Source organism: Ranitomeya variabilis, chromosome 2 (genome assembly GCF_051348905.1).
Source record: "Ranitomeya variabilis isolate aRanVar5 chromosome 2, aRanVar5.hap1, whole genome shotgun sequence".
NCBI classification, from domain to species: Eukaryota; Metazoa; Chordata; class Amphibia; order Anura; family Dendrobatidae; genus Ranitomeya; species Ranitomeya variabilis.
Window position 1 is genome coordinate 596,376,149 of NC_135233.1, and position 22,062 is coordinate 596,398,210.

The following is a 22,062-nucleotide window of genomic DNA, read 5'->3' on the forward strand; positions in this document are numbered from 1 at the left end:
TATTAATGGAAACAATCCCGCGCGAGATCCAAAATTGGGTGGATGGGTGGTTTAACAGCTCCCGGAGACACTCATTGTTCCATAATGGCATTTCGGCTATAATATTTTCAAAGTGAACGACTTTTTTCCCCTGATGCCAAACCGATCTTGCTAGGCGAAGAAGTGGTAACAATTTAGGGGTATTAGGTTTGTCTATTTCCAAAAAACCCAGTAAACACTCCGTTTTTGCAGCATGGGCCAAATGACTTTCTGAATTTGGAAGATGACCCCCAGGCATCCACACACTCAGAGCTCTTAGTTGTCCGGCTAAGTAATACAGAAAAAAATTAGGTAACGCTACACCTCCCATCTGTTTGGATCTGTGCAGAGTAGATAGTTTAAGTTTAGGTCTGGATTTTCCCCAAACAAAAGATGATATTAAGGAATTTAAATTTGAGAAAAAGGATCTGGGGACAGGAACTGCACTGTGCTGAAGGGAATAGTTGAGCTTCGGAAGTAGTATCATCTTGATCAGATTTATGCGGCCAGAGACAGACAATGGTAATTTCTCCCACACCGTGAATTTATATTTAACTAAATCTAATAATGGCAGAACATTAAATTGTAGATCAAGTCTGCTACATCTAGGTATATTTATTTCTAAATATTTAAAGTGGGACACTACTGGTAATGGGGATAGCTCCTCAAGATGATCTGCTGGAGCATGGGAGAGGGACATCAAGGAGGATTTATCCCAATTTATATATAATCCTGAGTACCCACTAAATTTATTTATGATGGAAATCACCTGTGGCAGTGTCTCTTCTACATCATCCATAAATACTACCATATCATCTGCATATAAGCCAACAACCTCCACACGGTTAGCTATCTCAATACCTTTAATAGATGGGGTAGATCTCATACGTATCGCTAATGCTTCGATAGCAAGGGCAAAAAGGGCCGGTGAAAGGGGGCAACCCTGCCGGGTCCCTCTCATTAGGGGGAAAGTATCTGACTGGGAATTATTGATTATTATCCGGGCTTTAGGTTTCATATATATTGCATTAATCCATTTTTGAAATTTGGGGCCGAATCTATATCTCTGCAGACATGCATATAAGAAGGACCATTCAAGGGAATCAAACGCCTTGGCCGCGTCCAGCGAGGCCAAAGCCCATCTGTTTTCCAATATCAGTGAGCTATATTGTGTTACCGACTGGACCCTCCTAATATTAATAGACGTATTTTTACCAGGCATAAATCTGGTCTGGTCTGGGTGTATTATATCTAATATTACTGTATTCAATCTAGTGGCCAGTATTTTAGTAAAAATTTTATAGTCAACATTTACCAACGAGAAAGGGCGATATGATCCACATTCCAGGGGGTCCTTACCTTCCTTTTTTAAAACTATAATATTTGCGTCATAATAAGAATCTGGCAAAGAACCCCCTCCCTTCCAAATTCCCTGAAACACCTTCAGAAGACTTGGTGCCAAGAGATCTCGATATTGTCTATACATTTCTATGGGAAACCCGTCGGGGACTGGTGCCTTTCCAGAAGCCATGTCCGCTATAGCAGTATTAATTTCCTCCAAGGTAAAATCTGCGTCTAAAAAAGCTTGTTGTGCAGAGCTCAACCCAGGAAATTCAATATCTGATAAGTAACCCAGACAGTCTGACGTATTGAGGTCCCCTTGAGAGCGGTATAGCTTTTTATAATATTCCTGAAAGCATTGAAGTATGTCACTCGTGGAGGTCACTATTATACCATCTGATTTTCGGATTTTAAGTATAGTATTTGATGTATTGTGTTGTCGTATGCATTCACAATTCTGCTGGCTAAAACCTCCTACGTTCACTGCTAGCTCAAAATATCTTTAGTGATTTGTAACCTTCACAGCAGGTACTGTACAATACGCTCCCCTCTTATTGGCTAGGTTAGGCATATTTATCTCACCAACTTGCTGACTGTTTCTACTATCGACCAATTCAGACATAGAAGTGACGTCTGATCTAAGCATGTTTTGTACTCGCTATCGTTGTTGTAACTTGTCCCTGGCTTCTGATTTTCATTCTCCCGATTTAGGTATACAAGCAAAAAGTAAAACACCTGCTATATGAGCACCAGAACAACATTTCGGAGCTGAAAGCCGAGGGCAGCGTCACTATGAAGCTGGCACAGAAGGAGCATCACACGCAGGAGAGCGTGTTACGCAGAGATATTCGGGGTCTGCGAGTGGATATCAAGGAGCAGGAGCTGGCCAGCGAGATGGTGGTGAAGAACATCAAGATGGTAAGAGAAATGATGAAGTAAGGGCTCCAGAGGAAAGTAATGTTTATGACCATGGGTTATTAGACTTTATAGGCTGTATTCACTAATATTTATACTCTGTAGTTACTATCAAGAATCTCGTGCCACTCTTCTAAATATTAAGGTTTATAGGCTGTATTCAGTATTAAAAATCTCAGGTTATGCTGCAAATCATTAGTATTTTAGGCTGTATTGATTATTAAAAAATCTCAGGATGTCCTAAAAGTTATTAGGATTTTTAGGCTGTATTCATTATTTGAAATCTCAGGTTATACTGCAAATTATTGGGATTTTTACTCTGTATTCGCTATTAAAAATCTCAGGTTATCCTGCAAATTAGGATTTTTACGCTCTATTCGCTATTAGAAATCTCAGGTTATCCTGCAAATTATTAGGATTTTTATGCTGTATTCGCTATTAGAAATCTCAGGTTATCCTGCAAATTATTAGGATTCTTAGGCTGTATTCACTATTTGAAATCTCAGGTTATCTGGCAAATTATAAGGATTTTTAGGCTGTATTCGCTATTAGAAATCTCAGGTTATCCTGCAAATTATTAGGATTTTTAGGCTGTATTCACTATTTGAGATCTCAGGTTATCCGGCAAATTATAAGGATTTTTAGGCTGTATTTACTATTAAAAAATCTCAGGTTATGCTGCAAATTATTAGCATTTTTAGGCTGTATTCATTATTAAAAAAAATCTCAGGTTATCCTGCAAATTATTAGGATTCTTAGGCTGTATCACTATTAGAAATCTTAAGCCAGACTCCTTACTAGGATGTAATGACTGTTTCTGGTATAAAAATCTTAGGTATGGGTACTGTCACACAGTGGCACTTTGGTCGCTACGACGGTACGATCCGTGACGTTCCAGTGATATCCATACGATATCGCTGTGTCTGACACGCAGCAGCGATCAGGGACCCCGCTGAGAATCGTACGTCGTAGCAGATCGTTTGGAACTTTCTTTCGTCGCTGGATCTCCCGCGGTCATCGTTGGATCGGTGTGTGTGACACCGATCCAACGATGCGTTCGCTTGTAACCAGGGTAAACATCGGGTTACTAAGCGCAGGGCCGCGCTTAGTAACCCGATGTTTACCCTGGTTACCATCGTAAAAGTAAAAAAAAACAAACTGTACATACTCACATTCCGGTGTCCGTCAGGTCCCTTGCAGTCTGCTTCCCGCTCTGACTGACTGCCGGCCGGAATGTAAGAGCAGAGCACAGCGGTGACGTCACCACTGTGATCTGCTTTCACTTTACGGCGGCACTCAGTCAGAGCGGGAAGCAGACTGCGAGGGCCCTGACGGACACCGGAATGTGAGTATGTACGTTTTTTTTTTTTTTTACTTTTACGATGGTAACCAGGGTAAACATCGGGTTACTAAGCGCGGCCCTGCGCTTAGTAACCCGATGTTTACCCTGGTTACCCAGGGCCTTCGGCATCGTTGGTCGCTGGAGAAGCTGTCTGTGTGACAGCTCTCCAGCGACCACACAACGACTTTCCAACGATCACGGCCAGGTCGTATCGCTGGTCGTGATCGTTGGAAAGTTGCAGAGTGTGACAGTACCCTTATTAGGCTACAAGCTATTAGGATTTACAGACTTTATCTTCTCCTTAAATGTTATGTTAGATTACTAGGTAATATAATTTCTCCTTCGCCTCATTGGGGGACACAGGACCATGGGTGTATGCTGCTGCCACTAGGAGGCTGACACTAAAGGTACCTTCAGGCCATGTGCACACGTTCAGGATTTTTCACGTTTTTTTCGCGTTTTTTCGCTATAAAAACGTGATAAAAACGTGAAAAAAACGCTGACATATGCCTCCTATTATTTAAAGGGTATTCCGCATTTTTTGTGCAAATGTTGCATTTTTTTCCGCGGAAAAATCGCATCGCGGAAAAAAAAGCAACATGTTCATTAAAATTGCGGAATTGCGGGGATTCCGCACACCTAGGAGTGCGTTGATCTGCTTACTTCCCGCACGGGTCTGTGCACACCATGCGGGAAGTAAGCAGATTATGTGCGGTTGGTACCCAGGGTGGAGGAGAGGAGACTCTCCTCCACGGACTGGGCACCATATAATTGGTAAAAAAAAAGAATTAAAATAACAAAATAGTCATATACTCACCCTCTGATGGCCCCAGGAGTGTTCCCGCCTCTCCGGTGCATGCTGCCGCTTCCGTTCCTTTAGATGGTCTGTGTGAAGGACCTGCGATGACGTCGCGGTCTTGTGATTGGTCGTGTGACCGCTCATGTGACCGCTCACGCGATCAATCACAAGCCGCGACATCATCGAAGGTCCTTCACACACAAACCATCTATAGGAACGGACGCCGCCGAGGAGATCGGCTGTCTGCAGGTGAGTATAACCTTTTTTTTTTAAACATTCTGTCTTTTACTATTGATGCTGCATAGGCAGCATCTATAGTAAAAATTTGGTCACACTTGTCAAACACTATGTTTGACAAGTGTGACCAACCTGTCAATCAGTTTTCCAAGCGATGCTACAGATTGCTTGGAAAACTTTAGCATTCTGCAAGCTAATTACGCTTGCAGAATGCTAAAAAAAAAAACGCGAAAAAAAACGGAAATAAAAACGCAAAAAAAAATGCGGATTTCTTGCAGAAAATTTCCGGTTTTCTTCAGGAAATTTCTGCAAGAAATCCGGACGTGTGCACATACCCTTACACTCAGCAACTTTGCAACGAGAACGACAACGATCCGTGACGTTGCAGCGTCCTGGATAGCGATCTCGTTGTGTTTGACATGCAGCAGCGATCTGGATCCCGCTGTGATATCGCTGGTCGGAGCTAGAAGTCCAGAACTTTATTTCGTCGCTGATCACCTGCTGTCATGTTCACTTGTAACCAGGGTAAATATCGGGTTACTAAGCGCAGGGCTGCGCTTAGTAACCCGATATTTACCCTGGTTACCATTGTAAAAGTAAAAAAAAAAAACAGTACATACTCACATTCTGATGTCTGTCACGTCCCCCGGCGTCCACAGGGTTACGCGCTGCCGCCGAGAGCTTCCTGCACTGACTATGTCAGCGGCGGCCGTAAAGCAGAGCACAGCAGTGACGTCACCGCTGTTACTGCCGGCGCTGACACATTCAGTGCAGGGAAGCTCTCTGCAGCGCGGCATTAGCAGCGCTCCTCCTGAAAGCAGTTTTAACCCTGTGAACCGGCGGGGGACGTGACAGACATCAGAATGTGAGTATGTAGTGGTTTTTTTTTTTTACTTTTACAATGGTAACCAGGGTAAATATCGGGTTACTAAGCGTGGCCCTGCACTTAGTAACCCGATGTTTACTCTGCTTACCCGGGTGCTGCAGGGGGACTTCGGCATCGTTGAAGACAGTTTCAACGATGCCGAAGTCGTTCCCCTGATCGTTGGTCGCTGGAGAGAGCTGTCTGTCTGTGTGACAGCTCCCCAGCGACCACACAACGACTTACCAACGATCACGGCCAGGTCGTATCGCTGGTCGTGATCGTTGGTAAATCGTTTAGTGTGATGGTACCTTAAGTGAATATAACAAAATTAACTCCTCCTCTGCAGTATACATCTACCACTGGCTCCAGCCGAACCAGTTCATGCTTAGTGTCTGTAGGAGGCACATGGGCCTACTATTCAGACCACAATTTGTTATTACTCTGTCGCCTCATTGGGGGACACAGGACCATGGGTGTTATGCTGCTGTCCACTAGGAGGCGACACTATGCATAATCTGAAAAAGATTAACTGTGGCTCCTCCTGTGCAGTATACACCCCTGGACGGCATCAGCCTTCTCCAGTTTTTGCTTAGTGTCGCAAAGGAGGCACACCTAAAGATTTTTACTCCGTTTTACTCCGTTTCCCGCTTTCCGACGGGATTACAGATGAAGAAAAGAGGGTCTTCTGTGAGACCCCCGGCATGGCTCCTTCCTCGGCCCCCTATTATGGGGTGCCCAGTTGAAGTTGAGATGGCTATTCCCCATGCTGCTCCTTCCCCAACCCCTCGGGTGTTGGTTCGAAGTCGAGACCCCCCTCCTTCCCCAATTCCTTTTGGTTTCTGGGTTGAGGTCGAGGCGAGGATAAAGGCCCCTGAAGGTGTAACAACAGCACCCTCCCTAATCCCCCTCTGGGGGTATTAGGTTGAGACACCTCAGGTAAGGGCCTGTACAGGCAGCATCCTACAGCTCCCAGCAATGGGCCAGCATACTGCGCCTGCATCCAGGGACCCCAGCCCAGCTGCAGGCTCCTGTTGGGGCCGGGGGGAGTGCAGGCAGGCATGGCACATACAGACACAGGGCTCCCAGCGTCCCTGTCTCTGCGGCAGCACCAGCTCTCTACTGCCTCAGGGGGACCCCTCACCGGGCTCCCCCTTCCGCTTATAGCCCCACCGCCATCCTGCCTTCAAATCCGGAGGGGTCCGGTTCAGATCCGACCTCCTCCCGGACTTTCGCGCCGGCCTGGAGCCCTTCTGGGCCTCAGGCATCTAATTTAGGCCCCGGCTTCGGCCTAGCTGAAGCAGCAGCCTCCTCTCCGCCCCCCGGATGACAAATATGACACTCTACAGTGTCTACAAGGGGCGGATCGAGACAGAAAGGGCGGGTTTTTGATAGCCTTGCCGCCTTTTTCCAGCTCTCCGCCCCCTTCTCCTCCTCTCTCCTCTCTCTGCAGCCATTTTCGGCTGCAGATTAACCCTGCATATCCCGGTCTGCAGGACCAGGCAGCCAGTCTCCGGGGGGCACAGGACTGTGGAGCTTCGGCGCTGGACCTCGGGGCACACTGGTGGGGTAAGATCACAGCTGGGTTATTTTTACTCAGCTGTGAATCCATATTACCTATAAGACTCCCCTGTAGGTTCTCTACCCCTGTAAGGTCCATCTGCTGGCAGCACCTCTGCACTTTGTGCACTATGCAGGGCTCAAGGTCCAAGAGAACCAGGCAGATCTGCTATTATGCATTCTGCACAGCCTGCGGGACCGCTCTCTCCAGTAGTAGCACGTACCCGCATTGCCAGAACTGTATATAACCTAATGTGTCACTCGGTGTCTAATGCCACGCCGGAATGGGCTACTCAGTTCTCGCAATCTATGACGCAGTCTATAGATAACCTAACTTCCACATTGCTTCAGGCTCTGCAGGGTCATGCCCCGGCTATGACCGTTACCCAACAACGGGAGAGCTTGACTCAGGAACCAGATGACCCTGGCACATCCACGTCTAGGTCAGGACGCAAGCGGATCCATAGATCAAGTCCATCTGCGTCACCCCATAGCACACGGTCATCCCCCTCTAGGGAGAGACACCGTAGCTCCAGGTCATCTAGACCGTCCCGTTCCAGGGACAGACGATGCAGATCTCCGCAATCACCAACCGGAGAAGGCCTTCTCCCCAGCCCACCCAGCAGGGGACGCCTCAGTGAGATCTCAATCCCTCCTAGCAATACAGCGCTAGTTGAGGACATAATATCTCAGTGATACACAGGATTCGGAAGGCATCTGCGACTCTGACTCGGACCGGACAGAGAAACGGAGGGGTCCCTGATCCCAATCCCTCCTAGCAATACAGCGCTAGTTGAGGACATAATATCGTCCATCCATCGGGTGCTGGACATTTCTGATCCGCCACCAGAGGTCCCAGAACATAAGATTTTCTTTGAAGGACCTCTGAAGCCGCCTAAGGTTTTCTCGAACCACCCAGAGTTTAAGGCGATCCTTAAAAAACAGCTCTACAGCCTGAGAAAAAATTTGCTAATCGCAAATATCTGGGGGCGACGTACCCCTTCCCACAGAAGGAGGAATGGACAGATCCACCTGAGGTGGATTAAAAGTCTCCAGGCTAGCAGCACAAACCCTCCTTTCACTGCCAGATAGCTCAACCCTCAGGGACGCAGCAGACCGGCAGGTAGAACGCATGGCTCGTTCAATTTTCGAGGCAGCAGGGGCACCCATGGCTCCCGCGTTCGCCTCAGCTTGGGCTGCCAAGGCCATCCTGACCTGGGCAAAGAATTTACAAGCCTTCCAAGCATCCGCTCCTGAACTGTCGGACCAAGCGGTTCAAAATGCAGTTGTAGCAGATTATATGCTCCATGCAGCTCTGGTTTCAGCAAGGGGAGTCGCGGGGATAGCATCAAACGCCATCACGATTAGGCGTATCCTCTGGCTGCGGGAATGGCAAGCGGACGCAGCCTCAAAGGAGTCCCTCACGCACCTCCCTTACCTCAGTGGGAGTCTTTTCGGTGAACAGTTGGACACTATGATATCCAACGCCACCGGGGGTAAGAGTACTTCTCTTCCCCAACTGAAACCTAAACGCACTTACAAGAAGCGTAACCAAACTCTATTCCGATCCTTTCGGAATTCCTCCAGCTGGTCCGTCTCACGTCCGGTACAAAATCGTATCCGTTCCCCACGCAGGGATAACTCACGATCGACGCAAAGGTCGGACAAGACCTGGCAGTCAAAAGCAGGCCAGTCTAAGCCCAGAGGAGGAAAATCCCAGACTTCTCCTCCTCATGACTCACGGACTCCGGATAACACCACACCAGTAGGCGGCCGACTTTTGTAAAACCGCCAGCCAAGGCTCGAGCCTACCACCAAGCAGTCTCCTCGCTTTGTTAATCAGGAGTCATAGTACCGGTACCCACGTCCGACCGCTTCCGAGGGTTCTACTCCAATCTGTTCGTAGTTCCCAAGAAAGGAGGCAGCGTACGGCCCATACTAGACCTAAAACAGCTCAACAAATATGTACGGGTCCGTCACTTCCGCATGGAGTCCCTTCGGTTCATCTTGCGTCCATGGAGAAGGGAGAATATCTCCCCTTCATAGACATACGTGCATATACCCATTGCACCTGCCCATCAGAGGTTTCTCAGGTTCGCAATAGGCCAGGACCACTACCAATTCGTGGCTCTCCCCTTTGGACTCGCCACGGCTCCCAGAGTCTTCATCAAGGTCATGGCAGCAACCATGGACGTCCTGCATTCCAGAGGCATAGTAGTCGTTCCATACCTGGACGACCTAGTCATCAAGGCTCCCACCTTTCAAGGAATGCGAGCTCAGCGTCTCAATCACAACCGATACTCAGTTGCATGGGCTGGTGTTGTGAATTTGGATTCTGGGCTCCCCCGGTGGCTACTGGTGGAATTGAACTGGTGTTTTCATCTTCTCTGTTCACCTGTTCCCATCAAGATGTGGGAGTCGCTATATAACCTTGCTGCTCTGTTAGTTGCTTGCCGGTCAACAATGTTATCAGAAGCCTCTCTGTGCTTGTTCCTGCTCCTAGACAACTACTAGATAAGTTGGACTCTTGTCCATGTTTTGTTTTTGCATTTTTGTTCCAGTTCACAGCTGTAGTTTCGTTACTGTGTCTGGAAAGCTCTTGTGAACAGGAATTGCCACTCTGGTGTTATGAGTTAATGCCAGAGTTTTAAAGTAATTTCTGGATGGTGTTTTGATAGGGTTTTCAGCTGACCATGAAAGTGTCCTTTCTGTCTTCTGCTATGTAGTAAGTGGACCTCAAATTTGCTAAACCTATTTTCATACTACGTTTGTTATTTCATCTTAATTCACCGCCAATACATGTGAAGGGCCTCTGTCTCCTTTCGGGGTATTTCTCTAGAGGTGAGCTAGGACTAATATTTTCCTCTGCTAGCATTATTTAGTCCTCCGGCTGGTGCTGGGCATCTAGAATCAACGTAGGCATGCTACCCGGCCACTGCTAGTTGTGCGTTGGTTTAGTTCATGGTCAGCTCAGTTCCCATCTTCCAAGAGCTAGTTCCTATATATGCTGATGCTATGTTCTCTTGCCATTGAGAACATGACAGTTTGACCGGCCCACTAAAGGGTTAAAATCCTTGGCTGAGAAAGGAGAGAAATAAGAAGTCTGCTGAGAATTTTTTTTTTTTTTTTTTTTTTTTTTCATCTCTCCTTCTAATCTTTGAATGGCTCTGTGTCCACCTGTTTGTAATGGATCTTCAGAGTGTAACTGCAGGTTTGAATAATCTCGCCACGAAGGTACAAAATTTGCAAGACTTTGTTTGTCATGCACCTGTATCTGAGCCGAGAATTCCTTTGCCGGAATTTTTCTCGGGGAATAGATCTGGGTTTCAGAATTTTCGAAATAATTGCAAAATTATTTTTGTCCCTGAAATTTCGCTCTGCCGGAGACCCTGCACAGCAGGTCAGGATTGTGATTTCCTTGCTCCGGGGCGACCCTCAAGACTGGGCTTTTTCATTGACACCAGGGGATCCTGCGTTGCTCAATGTGGATGCGTTTTTTCTGGCCTTGGGGTTGCTTTATGACGAACCTCATTTGGAGCTTCAGGCAGAAAAAACTTTGATGTCCCTATCTCAGGGGCAAGATGAAGCGGAAATTTACTGTCAAAGATTCCGTAAATGGTCTGTGCTTACTCAGTGGAATGAGTGCGCCCTGGCGGCGACTTTCAGAGAGGGTCTCTCTGATGCCATTAAGGATGTTATGGTGGGGTACAGAGGATTTCCTTTTTGGGATATATTTTTTCTCCCTCTTCCATTGAAATGGATCCTGTCAAGGTTCAAGCTATTTGTGATTGGACGCAGCCCTCTTCTCTTAAGAGTCTTCAGAAATTTTTGGGCTTTGCTAACTTTTATCGTCGATTTATTGCTGGTTTTTCGGATATTGCTAAGCCATTGACCGATTTGACTAAGAAGGGTGCTGATGTTGCTGATTGGTCCCCTGACGCTGTGGAGGCCTTTCGGGAGCTTAAGCGCCGTTTTTCCTCTGCCCCTGTGTTGCGTCAGCCTGATGTTGCTCTACCTTTTCAGGTTGAGGTCGACGCTTCTGAGATCGGAGCTGGGGCAGTGTTGTCGCAGAAAAGTTCTGACTGCTCCGTGATGAGGCCTTGTGCCTTCTTTTCCCGTAAATTTTCGCCCGCTGAGCGGAATTATGATGTTGGGAATCGGGAGCTTTTGGCCATGAAGTGGGCTTTTGAGGAGTGGCGCCATTGGCTTGAGGGGGCCAGACATCAGGTGGTGGTATTGACTGACCACAAAAACTTGATTTATCTTGAGACCGCCAGGCGCCTGAATCCTAGACAGGCGCGCTGGTCATTATTTTTCTCTCGGTTTAATTTTGTGGTGTCATACCTACCGGGTTCTAAGAATGTTAAGGCGGATGCCCTTTCTAGGAGTTTTGAGCCTGACTCGCCTGGTAACTCTGAGCCCACAGGTATCCTTAAGGATGGAGTGGTATTGTCAGCCGTTTCTCCAGACCTGCGGCGGGCCTTGCAGGAGTTTCAGGCGGATAGACCGGATCGTTGCCCACCTGATAAACTGTTTGTTCCTGATGATTGGACCAGTAGAGTCATCTCTGAGGTTCATTCTTCTGCGTTGGCAGGTCATCCTGGCATTTTTGGTACCAGGGATTTGGTGGCAAGGTCCTTCTGGTGGCCTTCCCTGTCACGAGATGTGCGAGGCTTTGTGCAGTCTTGTGACGTTTGTGCTCGGGCCAAGCCTTGTTGCTCTCGGGCTAGTGGATTATTGTTGCCCTTGCCTATTCCTAAGAGGCCTTGGACGCACATCTCGATGGATTTTATTTCAGATCTGCCTGTTTCTCAGAAGATGTCTGTCATCTGGGTGGTGTGTGACCGTTTCTCTAAGATGGTCCATTTGGTTCCTCTGCCCAAGTTGCCTTCTTCTTCCGAGTTGGTTCCTCTGTTTTTTCAAAATGTTGTTCGTTTGCATGGTATTCCTGAGAATATCATTTCTGACAGAGGGACCCAATTCGTGTCTAGATTTTGGCGGGCATTCTGTGCTAGGATGGGCATAGATTTATCTTTTTCGTCCGCTTTCCATCCTCAGACGAATGGCCAGACCGAGCGGACTAATCAGACCCTGGAGACATATCTGAGGTGTTTTGTGTCTGCTGACCAGGATGATTGGGTTGCTTTTTTGCCATTGGCAGAGTTCGCTCTCAATAATCGGGCCAGCTCTGCCACTTTGGTGTCCCCGTTTTTCTGTAATTCGGGGTTTCATCCTCGATTTTCCTCTGGTCAGGTGGAATCTTCGGATTGTCCTGGAGTGGATGCTGTGGTGGAGAGATTGCATCAGATCTGGGGGCAGGTGGTGGACAATTTGAGGTTGTCCCAGGAGAAGACTCAGCTTTTTGCCAACCGCCACCGTCGTGTTGGTCCTCGGCTTTGTGTTGGGGATTTGGTGTGGTTGTCTTCTCGTTTTGTCCCTATGAGGGTCTCTTCTCCTAAGTTTAAGCCTCGGTTCATCGGCCCGTATAAGATATTGGAGATTCTTAACCCTGTTTCCTTCCGTTTGGACCTCCCTGCATCCTTTTCTATTCATAACGTTTTTCATCGGTCATTATTGCGCAGGTATGAGGTACCGGTTGTGCCTTCCGTTGAGCCTCCTGCTCCGGTGTTGGTTGAGGGTGAGTTGGAGTACGTTGTGGAGAAAATCTTAGACTCTCGTGTTTCCAGACGGAGACTCCAGTATCTGGTCAAGTGGAAGGGATACGGCCAGGAGGATAATTCTTGGGTGAATGCATCTGATGTTGATGCCTCTGATCTGGTTCGTGCCTTTCATAGGGCCCATCCTGATCGCCCTGGTGGTTCTGGTGAGGGTTCGGTGCCCCCTCCTTGAGGGGGGGGTACTGTTGTGAATTTGGATTCTGGGCTCCCCCGGTGGCTACTGGTGGAATTGAACTGGTGTTTTCATCTTCTCTGTTCACCTGTTCCCATCAAGATGTGGGAGTCGCTATATAACCTTGCTGCTCTGTTAGTTGCTTGCCGGTCAACAATGTTATCAGAAGCCTCTCTGTGCTTGTTCCTGCTCCTAGACAACTACTAGATAAGTTGGACTCTTGTCCATGTTTTGTTTTTGCATTTTTGTTCCAGTTCACAGCTGTAGTTTCGTTACTGTGTCTGGAAAGCTCTTGTGAACAGGAATTGCCACTCTGGTGTTATGAGTTAATGCCAGAGTTTTAAAGTAATTTCTGGATGGTGTTTTGATAGGGTTTTCAGCTGACCATGAAAGTGTCCTTTCTGTCTTCTGCTATGTAGTAAGTGGACCTCAAATTTGCTAAACCTATTTTCATACTACGTTTGTTATTTCATCTTAATTCACCGCCAATACATGTGGGGGGCCTCTGTCTCCTTTCGGGGTATTTCTCTAGAGGTGAGCTAGGACTAATATTTTCCTCTGCTAGCATTATTTAGTCCTCCGGCTGGTGCTGGGCATCTAGAATCAACGTAGGCATGCTACCCGGCCACTGCTAGTTGTGCGTTGGTTTAGTTCATGGTCAGCTCAGTTCCCATCTTCCAAGAGCTAGTTCCTATATATGCTGATGCTATGTTCTCTTGCCATTGAGAACATGACAGGCTGGTTAATCAACCTACAAAGTCATCACCAACCCCGAGTCAGTCCCTGACTTTCCTGGGAATGTTATTCAACACTTCCAGGGGTCTAGTGCTCCTTCCCAAGGACAAGGCACTTGCCCTCCGACTAGCAGATGAAGAAAAGAGGGTCTCTTGTGAGACTCCAGGCATGGCTCCTTCCTCGGCCCCCTATTATGGGGTGCCCAGTTGAAGTTGAGATGGCTATTCCCCATGCTGCTCCTTCCCCAGTCCCTCGGGTGCTGGTTTGAAGTCGAGATCCTCCCCTTTCTCCCCCCCCCCTTTCCCAATTCCCTTTGGTTTCTGGGTTGAGGTCGAGGCGAGGATAAAGGCCTCTGAAGGTGACAACAGCACCCTCCCTATCCCCCTCTGGGGGTATTAGGTTGAGACACCTCAGGTAGGGCCTGTACAGGCAGCATCCTACAGCTCCCAGCAATGGGCCAGCACACTGCGCCTGCATCCAGGGACCCCAGCCCAGCTGCGAGCTCCTGTTGGGCAAGTGGTCTTCAGCGGAAGCGTCCATGTCCATCAACATCCTGAAAATTCGTGCCATCCTTCTGGCATTGAGGGCTTTCCATCACTTACTGGCCGCCTCTCACATCAGGATACAGTCGGACAATGCCACGGCTGTGGCATATGTGACTCATCAAGGGGGTCCCGCAGTACCCAAGCGATGCGGGAAGTGCCACATATCCTCCGCTGGGCGGAGGACACAGGGTCGGTCCTTTCGGCGGTCCACGTTCCGGGTGTGGACAACTGGGAAGCAGACTTCCTCAGCTGACAAGGAATAGACTCGGGAGAGTGGTCTCTCCATCCCGAAATTTTTCAACAGATCGGTCTCCGCTGGGGGACCCCGGATGTGGACCTAATGGCATCCCATTTCAATGCCAAGGTCTCCAACTTCATTGCCAGAACACACGATCTGCGGTCGCTCGGAGCAGACGCTCTGGTTCAGGACTGGACCCAGTTCCAGCTTCTGTATATTTTTCCACCTCTCCCCCTGATATCCAGAGGGTGAGGAAGATCAAACAAGAGGGAGTTTCAACCATCCTCATTGCACCGGACTGGCCCAGACGCACATGGTACGCCGACATCGTACAACTCACAGCAGACGCCCCCTGGCGTCTCCCCGACCGCCACGATCTTCTATCACAAGGGCCGTTCTACCACCAGAACTCAAGGGCTCTCAACTTGATGGCGTGGCCCTTGAGACCTGGGTTCTAACCCAGGCAGGGATCTCGACAGAGGTCATTGCAACCATGATCAGAGCACGGAAATCAGCCTCTGCCAAGATTTATTACCGTACCTGGAAAGTTTTTCTTTACCTGGTGCGAATCTCGTGGCCAGGTTCCACTCCCTTATTCCCTACCCAAAGTTCTTGGTTTTCTCCAAGCGGGTCTGGAGGCCAGTCTGTCATTGGGCTCGCCTAAAAGCCAGGTGTCAGCCCTCTGTGTTTTTTCCAAAAGCGCATTGCTACCAAGCCGCAAGTAAGGCCTTTCCTTCAGGGGGTTTCCCGATTGGTTCCCCCCTACAGACGACCACTAGAAACGTGGGACCTCAACCTGGTCCTGACAGCATTGCAGGAACCACCCTTCGAACCCCTTAAGGAGGTCCCGCTCCGCCTTCTTTCCCAGAAGGTGGTTTCTTTCCTGGTGGCACTCACCTCGCTACGCAAGGTGTCTGAACCGACAGCACTCTCATGCAGACGGCCTTTCCTGGTTTTTTCACCAGGCCAAGGTAGTTCTTCGTACGGTCCCATCCTTCCTTCCGAAGGTTGTGTCAGACTTCCACCTCCATGAGGAAATTTCACTTCCCTCCCTTTGTCCGGTTCCGGTTCATAGAGTGGAGAAGGCTCTGCATACGCTTGACCTTGTCAGGCCTTTGCGTATATACGCGTCTAGGACTGCGTCCTTCCGGAGGTCTGATTCTCCTTTCCTCCTTCCGGAAGGCGGCCACAAGGGTAGGCCGGCTTCCAAAAGCTACTCTTGCCAGGTGGATCAAATCCACCATACAAGAGGCGTACCGCCTTAAGAATCCTACCTCTTCCAGCCGGTATTACGGCACACTCTATACGGGCGGTAGGGGCCTCCTGGGCCATTCGGCACCAGGCTTCGGCACAACAAGTGTGTAAGGCGGCCACTTGGACTAGCTTACACACATTTACTAAACACTACAGGGTTCATACCCAGTCCTCAGCGAGCCTGGGTAGATGTGTCCTGCAGGCGGCGGTGCCCTAAGTGTACGGGCCTGTCTGCACAATATTCGTCCATTGCTTCCCACCCAGGGACTGCTTTAGGACGTCCCATGGTCCTGTGTCCCCCAATGAGGCGACAGAGTAAAGGAGATTTTTGTGTACTCACCGTAAAATCTCTTTCTCTTAGCCTCTAATTGGGGGACACAGCTCCCACCCTGTTGCCCTTTCCGGGCTGTTGTAACTGTTGAGTTCTCATATTGTTTCTTGAGCTCGTACATAGTTGCCTTCTTACAGGCATAATTATGTTATTCATGTTACGTTCCTCCTACTGCTTTGGCACAAAACTGGAGAAGGCTGATGCCGTCCAGGGGTGTATACTGCACAGGAGGAGCCACAGTTAATCGTTTTCAGATTATGCATAGTGTCGCCTCCTAGTGGACAGCAGCATAACACCCATGGTCCTGTGTCCCCCAATTAGAGGCTAAGAGAAAGAGATTTTACGGTGAGTACACAAAAATCTCCTTTTTTACTTTTTACTTTTTATTCTTTATTCCTTATAGTGGATTACAGAGGGCGACGGATCCCTTCAGGGTTCTGATCTCCCCAAACTAACAACAGGCGGGAACGTGGAGTTTCGCCTCCACATACCCCCTCCTGCACCGTTACAAGGTATGCTCGAGCTTCTTTAGGGGCAACGGTTCCCTTCAGGGTTCCAATCTCCCCAAACCAACAACTGGCGGGAACGTGGAGTGTCGCCTCCACATACCCCCTCCTGCACCGATAAAAGGTATGCCTGAGCTTCTTTAGGAGAGATGGTTCCCTTCAGGATTCCGATCTCCCCACACCAACAATGGATGAGAACATGAAGTGTTGCCTCTATGTACCCTCTTCTGAGCCAGGCTTATTTCAGCCGGACCAACAGCTCTGCTCCATCCTAAAGAAGTAAACCCCTAGGATGTCCAGAGGCACTTATGGCGTCCGTGCGGCCCCCACTGCATCACCATTGCGAACAGCGGCGATGGAAGGAGGCGGACGGTCCCTCTCCACCTCGTGGACAAAGGGATGGTGGATGGAGGGTTCCTTGCACCTTCGACAGTGCAACAACACTGGAGCCCAGTCATCCGCGGCGGCGCCGCCATGCCAGGACGTGCACCGCTGGCAAGAGAATCCAGGTTGGCGGTGGGCCCCTGCAGCAGATTCTCAGTAGGGGAGCGCCTCTCATAAAGTAGGAGTGAAAATTGGGCCTTGTGTGGAGCAGCATCGGTGTCTGGGCAGATTTATGTGCACAGGGTGTCTGGGCCCTACATGTGGTGCGCACTCCCAAGAGCAGCCCCCAGCGCAAACATAACTCACAGATGCCTGCGGGATTCTTTCTCTTTGCGGAATAATGGGAATAATCCCCTCTGGTTGATCCACCTGTCACCGCTTGGCCTCAAAATCCCTTCGGTCCGTACCAGATGGTTCCTTAATTAAAGCCCCCACAGACTGGCAGATAGAGAGACCGGGCCATTCTTTTTTTTTTCTTGGTTTCGGGCTCGGCACTCCCCCCTTTTTTTGCCACGGTGTGGGTATCTATTGCTATGGTCTCTTGGGCCGATAAACTGAGCAGGACCAAACAGGACACTGACCTTCCTCTGGAAGCAGCAGAACTATCCAATCCTTGGCCAGGGAATATCTCTTCTACGCGTCCCTACACTCTACTCTATGCTGTGCTTACAGCCGCAACTACCATCACCATCCGACGGATACGGTGGCTCAGGGATGGCGAACGGATGCTGCTTCCAAACAGTCCTTGATGTGTCTGCCCTACCAGACCGGGTACTTATTCGTCGAGAAGCTGTATTAGCTTATCTATGACGCTACAAGAGAAAACAAAATTCCCTCCCTAGCAAAAGTCTAGGCGTCTTTTTTGTCAACAGGAACGTTTCCGATCCTTTTGTAGGCGGATGTCTATTCCTGTCTTGTCATATCTGGCTCTCCGTCCTTCATGACGAATGAGCCAGTTTCCTGGTGTCTGTCGCATACAAGACAGTGTTTCCTCCCGCCCTACAGCACGGTTCGTTCCTGAAGAAAGAAGGGCGTAGCGGTATGGCCCATCCTGAACTTGAAGCTACTCTACAAGTTTGTCAGGATCCTTCAGGAGGGAGCTCTTCCGCTCTGTCATCACTTTAACGTAGAAGAGGGAGTTCCCTAGCATCCATCGACATACAGGATGCTTACCTTCATGTCTCGATCTTTCCGACTCTAAGGTTCCTGCGTCTCGCTGTCCGAAAGGAATATTTCCAATTTTATTCTTTGCCCTTCGGCCTCCACCTCCTGAGGACTGGTAATTTTCCCTCGAGACAAGGTTATAGCCCTTCAACATGGGGCTCGGGCGCTTTGTCGCCCTTTTCCTCGCTAACGGCTGGGACAGGAATCCATTCTCTTTCCACCATCTATGTCGCTTGTCTCCAATCACACAGCCCAGGGGCGCTGGTCACATCGGGAGTCGCCCCTTTCGATCAACGGCTTGGAGATCCGGCGATTCGGATCACCAAGCCGGATCTCCCTGGTGGATCGCCCTATCCGAATATAGTTAGACAACACCACGACTGTAGCTTATATCAATTATTACAGAACCATCCGCAGCAGGGTGGCATGGCGTGAGGTGGAACACATTCTCCACTGGGTCATGATGTCACACTCAGTCATCTCAGCGGTTCACATCTTGAGAGTGGAAAGCTGGGTGCCAGACTTCCTCAGCCATCAGGGTCTTGTCTCGGGAGAGTGGTCACTTCATCCAGAGGTGTTCCATGAGATTTGTCATCGCTGGGGGACTCCGGATGGAGACCTGAGTGCATCATGGCTAAGCGCCAAAGTACCCAGGCTCATAGCTGGCCCCGGAACCCAGAGGTCATTGGGGCGGATACACCTTCCATTCGTGGCGTCAGATTCGACCACTGCGGGTCATCGGGACGATCAAGGCAGCAGGGATTCCGGCGATACTTGTCTCTCCGGGCGTGATACGCAGAGTTGCCTCTGCTCGTTGTCAACTCCCCCTGGTGGCTACTGGATCGACCAGATTGGTTCCCCCAGGGCCCGATCTGTCACCAGCGCCTTCTGCATACCGGCCTGGCCGTTGATTCCTGGATCATAACCTGAGTGGGGTACTCCCGGGAGGTGGTTTCCTCTATGTTTCGCGCTCAGAAACCGGCATCGGGGCACATTTATCGGAGCACATTTTTCAACATACCCGGAAAGCTATTTTTGCGGGGTGCAGGGATCACCGTTGTTCTCCCCCTGCCTTCTTCATTCTGACCTTATCGGTTTTGCTTCAGCGCCGGATTGTTTCTAAGCTACAGGTTTAGACTTTCTTTCAGTCTTTCAGGGGGCCTCCCACGTGGTGCCAACCTACAGAGGGCCATTGGTTGTCAGGGACCCTATCTTGGCCCTGGGCGTTCTGCAGGACGCTCCGCTGGAGCCGCTGCAGGACGTCTCTCTGACTCTCCTTTCCCGGAAGATCGTCGTTCTGCTTGCTGTAACCTAGATCAGACGGAGATTGGAGCTAGCCGCTCTTCCGGTCGAGTTTCTTTTCTCCGTTTTCACCAGTACAGGGTAATTCTCTAACCGTCCTCGTCCTTTTTACCCAAGTTGGTCTCTTCCTTTTTCCTTAATGAGGACATTGTCCTCCCCTCGTTTTGACTGGCACCAATACTCCATTTTGAGAGTGCTCCCCACACTCTAGATCTCATGAGGGCTCTCAGTAGATACATCTCCCGAACGGAGTTCTTCCACAAGACGGACGCCTTATTCGTTCTTCCTGAGAGTCACAGGAAGAGACTAGCCATGCCCAAATCCACAATAGCCAGGTGGATACGCTCGGCTATTCAGGACTCTTACTGTGTCTGAGGCAAGCCCATTCCAGTGGGATTAGGGCACACTCCATTCGTTCGGTGGATGTTTCCTGGACCATTTGTCACCAGGCGTCGGTGGTCCAGTCGGCACACCCTCTCAAAGCACTACAGTATTCACCCTCAGCTTTCAGCAGATGCGAGTCTGGGAAGATGGATCTTTTAGACTGCGGTAACGCATCTCTGGGCAGTTGGTGCATGAGGTTGTCTGTCCTATCGGTTCCCACTCAGTGACGGCTTTAGGACGTACCATGATCCCAATGAGGCGAAGGAGAAACATGGATTTTTGTGTACTCACCGTAAAATCCTTTTCTCTGAGCCACTCATTGGGGGACACAGCACACACCCTATTGCCCTGATGGCTATGTTTGTTCTTTTGGTTTGACATGTATCCTACTGCTTTGTCACTGAACTGGTTCGGCTGGAGCCAGTGGTTGGTGTATACTGCAGAGGAGGAGGAGCTAATTTTGTTATATTCAAGGGAACCTGTCACCCCCAAAATCGATGATGAGGTAAGCTCACCGTCATCAGGGGCTTATCTACAGCATTCTGTAATGCTGTAGATAAGCCCCCGATGTTACCTGAAAGAGGAGAAAAAGAGGTTAGATTATACTCACCCAGGGGCGGTCCTGCTGCGGTCCGGTCCGATGGGTGTCTCAGGTCCGCTCCGGCGCCTCCTGTCTTCATTCCATGCCGTCCTCTTCTGGTCTTCACGCCGCAGCTCTGCTGAGGGCAGAGCAAAGTTCTGCAGTGCGCAGGCGCCAGGCCTCTCTGACCTTTCCGGTGCCTGCGCACTGCAGTACTTTGCTCTGCCCTCAACAGGGCAGACAAAGTACGCCTGCGCCGGAGCCGCGGCGTGAAGACCAGAAGAGGACGTCATGGAATGAAGATGGGAGGCGCTGTACCGGACCTGAGATGCCCATCGGAGCAGGACCGCCCCTGGGTGAGTATAATCTAACGTCTTTTTCTCCTCTTTTAGGTAACATCGGCGGCCTATCTGCAGCATTACAGAATGCTGTAGATAAGCCCCTGATGACGGTGGGCTTACCTCACCATCGATGTTGGGGGTGACAGGTTCCCTTTCACTTAGTGTCAGCCTCCTAGTGGCAGCAGCATGCACCCATGGTGCTGTGTCCCCCAATGAGTGGCTCGGAGAAAAGCATTTTACGGTGAGTACACAAAAATCCCTGTTTTTAGGCTGTAGTCATCATTACAAAAAATCTCAGGTTCGCATACCATTTATTAAAAATAATAGGTTGTATTTATTTGCTTCCATTGCTCAGGTTTCTAATTACCAGGATCTATAGCTGTATTCATGCCTAAAAAAATCTCATGTTAGGCTACAAATTATTAGAATTTAGACTATTTAAAAAATCTCAATATTATGATTTATAGGCTGTATTCACAATTTAAAACCTTAAGTTAGGCTACTGGTTATTTAGGATTTATAGGCTGTTTTCCATATTGAATATCTCAGGTTAGATTCCTTGTTACTAGAATTTATAGGCTGTGTTCACCATTAAAAGGTTTGTCTGAGCTCACAACAAAAGTCTGCACTAACTCTGTCACTCGAGGCTTTCAAACTGTGTTAGTGTGCTGTGTGCACAATGTCATGATTCCTCAATATTCTCTATGGGAACACGTGACTGTATGGTTACGATTTGCATTGTTTGGCTTCTTTCAGTAGATGAGAATTGAGAGAAACAGAGAGAGATTAGTTGTAAATTGCATACATGGGGTTACGTTACCGTCTGTTCTCATTGCGAATAACGGGGAATCATGACATTGTGCGCGCTGTCATGATTCAGCAGTCTGCAATCACATAAAGTGACAATAGACTTATGTTTTGAGCTCGGACAACCCCTTTAAAATCTTCAAGTTGGACTTCCGTTTACTAGGATTTATAGGCTGTGTTCACCATTAAGAAATCTCAGGTTAGGCTTCTCATTACTAGGATTCATAGGCTGTATTCACCATTAAGAAATCTTAGGTTAGGCTTCTCATTACTAGGATTTATAAGCTGTATTCACTATTAAGAAATCTCAGGTTAGGCATCTTATTATGAGGATTTATAGGCTGTGTTTGCTAGTGAAAATGTTATGTTGGACTAATAGAATTTGTAGGCTCTAGTCCGCATTCCTAAAGGTTAGGAAACTATTTACTAGTCTTTATAGGCTGTATTCATTTGCATCTGCTTCTTTCTACATGGCAAAATGTTAACTGGCCTCCTGTAGCCAAATCCAAGCGTGAGAACCTTTTTCTTGTACAGGAAATTTAGTAATGCAGAAGTATAATCCTTTAT

At 48.8% G+C, this 22,062-nt stretch overlaps 1 protein-coding gene across 2 annotated transcripts in view; it reads left to right on the forward strand.

The window, feature by feature from the left end:
* Positions 1 to 22,062, forward strand: part of DRC4 (dynein regulatory complex subunit 4) — an 84,548-nt gene that overhangs the window by 49,899 nt on the left and 12,587 nt on the right. For both annotated transcript variants that reach the window (XR_013221671.1, XM_077288475.1), the window contains exon 4: positions 2,071 to 2,277. Coding sequence is in view for 1 of the 2 variants with exons in the window: in XM_077288475.1 (XP_077144590.1) it covers positions 2,071 to 2,277 (207 nt within the window). In the remaining variant the exon portion in view is untranslated. The remainder of the gene's footprint in view (positions 1 to 2,070; positions 2,278 to 22,062) is intronic.